The sequence below is a fragment of the Perca flavescens genome, chromosome 19 (assembly GCF_004354835.1).
Source record: "Perca flavescens isolate YP-PL-M2 chromosome 19, PFLA_1.0, whole genome shotgun sequence".
Lineage (NCBI taxonomy): Eukaryota > Metazoa > Chordata > Actinopteri > Perciformes > Percidae > Perca > Perca flavescens.
Genome location: NC_041349.1, coordinates 2,313,752 through 2,316,251, shown reverse-complemented (window position 1 = coordinate 2,316,251; position 2,500 = coordinate 2,313,752). Strand labels below are relative to the sequence as shown.

Genomic DNA, 2,500 nt, shown 5'->3' with positions numbered 1-2,500 from the left:
CTGTTCGGCGGACACGGAGCTCTGGAAGATCGCGAGAGCCAGCAGCAGGCAGGGAAGGCGACAGGGTGACATGGCTGCTTTTTAAAATCCCCGTTCAGACTATAAACCGTCACAAAAAGACTTTTAACCGTCACTTTATCCAGTCTTTTCCTTTTCTCCCGTCTTCACTCCATCAGCGTTGCTCTGAATCACGAAGGGCTTCAAATCTCAGCGCAAGTTATCGCGATGGGAGGAAAAATGTCAACAGAGGATCAAAAAACAGAATCGACCGCCCACTTTTTCCGAGTGTCAACCAATGGAAACCTCAACAGTCTTGATTGACGGGCTAATGAGCCAATCGGCGCGCCGGAGCGCTACCACACGAGCCAATCAGAGGAGGACAAATGGAAAAGAGTGGGAAGGTTTTTTTTTTCCCCCTCTCTTATTTCGTGGCCTCGGGCTACAGAAAGTTCCTGAAATTTGGAGAAAGTGAATCTTTGCCACGTCTGATGCATTCCTGAGAGAGAGAGAGAGAGAGAGAGAGAGAGAGAGAGAGAGAGAGAGAGAGAGAGAGAGAGAGAGAGAGAGAGAGAGGGAGAGAGGAGATGGAGAGAGAGGGAGAGAGGGAGAGAGAGCGAGAGAGAGAAAGAGAGAGAGCAAATACTACAATAAAAATAATACAAAATAAATATATAAATTTAAAAAAATAAATAAATTAAAATACGTTGTTTACATTTTCGTTGCATTATTTAAAATAATTTCTTATAAAATAAAAAAATATAAATTAAAATATTCTTTATTAAAAATAAATAAATAAAAATAACGATTATAATTTAAAAATAAATAATACAGAAAAAAAAACATTTCAATAAAATTAAAAACGGAGATTAAATTGAGTACTACTGTTTGATTTTTTCAAACCATTAATTTAACATGTTTGAGCCATATAAACAGTACAAAATAAAGGTTTAAATAAAAATAAATGATTTAAAATACAATGTTTAAACTTTCATTGAATTATTTAAAATAATTTATAATAAAATAAAAAATATAAATAATAATTATAAAATATAAAAAATATAAATTAAAATATTTTTAATAAAAAAAAATAAATAAATGATACACAAAAACATTACAATAAAATAAAAAGCCGATTAAATTGAGTACAGTTGTTCGATTTTTAAACCTTTATTTAAACACGTTTCAGCCGTTTGAACAAAAATTCTCTTAAAAAGAAGTAACGGTGTCTGACGTCACCAGCCTCTGCTTGTTGCCATAGTAACGCGACAACACGGCAGCCGCTGAGAGGAGACCGCACATTATTTAAAGTCAACTTCCCGGTATATTTTTACACATTTATCCCGCTTTAAACATTCAAATGTTGGTTTGGATCTGTTCATGTAAAGTCTGTGGGTTAAACCCGGGTTATCTGTGTGTTTAAACCCGAGTTAAAAGAGTCCAGTGAGAGAGATGAGGAGACCGAAGTACTTCACCCCGGCGGAGGTGGCCGAACACAACACCGCGGCCGACCTGTGGGTCTCGTTCCTGGGCAAAGTGTGCGACCTGACCCCGCTCATGGAGCAACACAAAGGTGGGTGCCAGACCTGCTTCAGGATAACTCGGTTTATAAAGAAACGGAAGGGTTGGCGTGTTTATACGGTACGTTATGTACACCAGACACGGTCCTATCATGTGGTGCTCTAGGTAACAGATCGGCTGTCTTTGTCTTCTTCTTTACTTACGTTTTCAGACCTTTTTTTGTGGTTTTTGACTTCTTTTTTTGACGTTTGTATTAAGTACTGTATTTTACACACAGACACACATACACATTGACATATAGACACACACACACACACACACACACACACACACACACACACACACACACACACACACACACACACACACACACACACACACACACACACACACACACACACACACACACACACACACACACACACACACACACACACACACACACACACACACACACACACACACACACACACACACACACACACATACACACAGACACACACACACACACATACACACACACACACACACACACAAACAGAAACACAAACACACACACACACACACACACACACACACACACACACAACACACACAGACACACACACATACACAGAGACACACACACAATATATCATATTTTATCTGGTGATAAAGATAATCTGGTGCGCTATAGGCAAAGATATCTGGTGCCCTAGGCAAAGATATCTGGTGCCCTATAGGCAAAGATATCTGGTGCCCTATAGGCAAAGATATCTGGTGCCCTATAGGCAAAGATATCTGGTGCCCTATAGGCAAAGATATCTGGTGCCCTATAGGCAAAGATATCTGGTGCCCCATAGGCAAAGATATCTGGTGCCCTAGGCAAAGATATCTGGTGCCCTATAGGCAAAGATATCTGGTGCCCTATAGGCAAAGATATCTGGTGCCCTATAGGCAAAGATATCTGGTGCCCTATAGGCAAAGATATCTGATGCCCTAT

General features: G+C 39.6%; 2 protein-coding genes across 5 annotated transcripts in view; one reads left to right on the top strand and one right to left on the bottom strand.

Moving 5' to 3' along the window:
- plod3 (procollagen-lysine, 2-oxoglutarate 5-dioxygenase 3) overlaps positions 1 to 217 on the bottom strand; it is a 41,024-nt gene extending 40,807 nt beyond the window's left edge. For both annotated transcript variants that reach the window (XM_028606329.1, XM_028606328.1), the window contains exon 1: positions 1 to 217. This exon is cut by the window's left edge and continues 16 nt beyond it. In XM_028606329.1, coding sequence (XP_028462130.1) covers positions 1 to 72 — 72 coding nt within the window. In that variant the 5' untranslated portion in view covers positions 73 to 217.
- Positions 218 to 1,261: 1,044 nt separating this feature from the next.
- The window catches only part of cyb5d1 (cytochrome b5 domain containing 1), a 13,352-nt gene continuing 12,113 nt past the window's right edge, over positions 1,262 to 2,500 (top strand). Inside the window, exons 1-2 of one of the 3 annotated variants that reach the window (XM_028606437.1) lie at positions 1,262 to 1,319; positions 1,428 to 1,570. In XM_028606437.1, coding sequence (XP_028462238.1) covers positions 1,450 to 1,570 — 121 coding nt within the window. In that variant the 5' untranslated portion in view covers positions 1,262 to 1,319; positions 1,428 to 1,449. Of the gene's footprint in view, positions 1,571 to 2,500 lie in introns of all 3 variants that reach the window. The other 2 variants (XM_028606439.1, XM_028606438.1) reach the window with 2 other exon arrangements.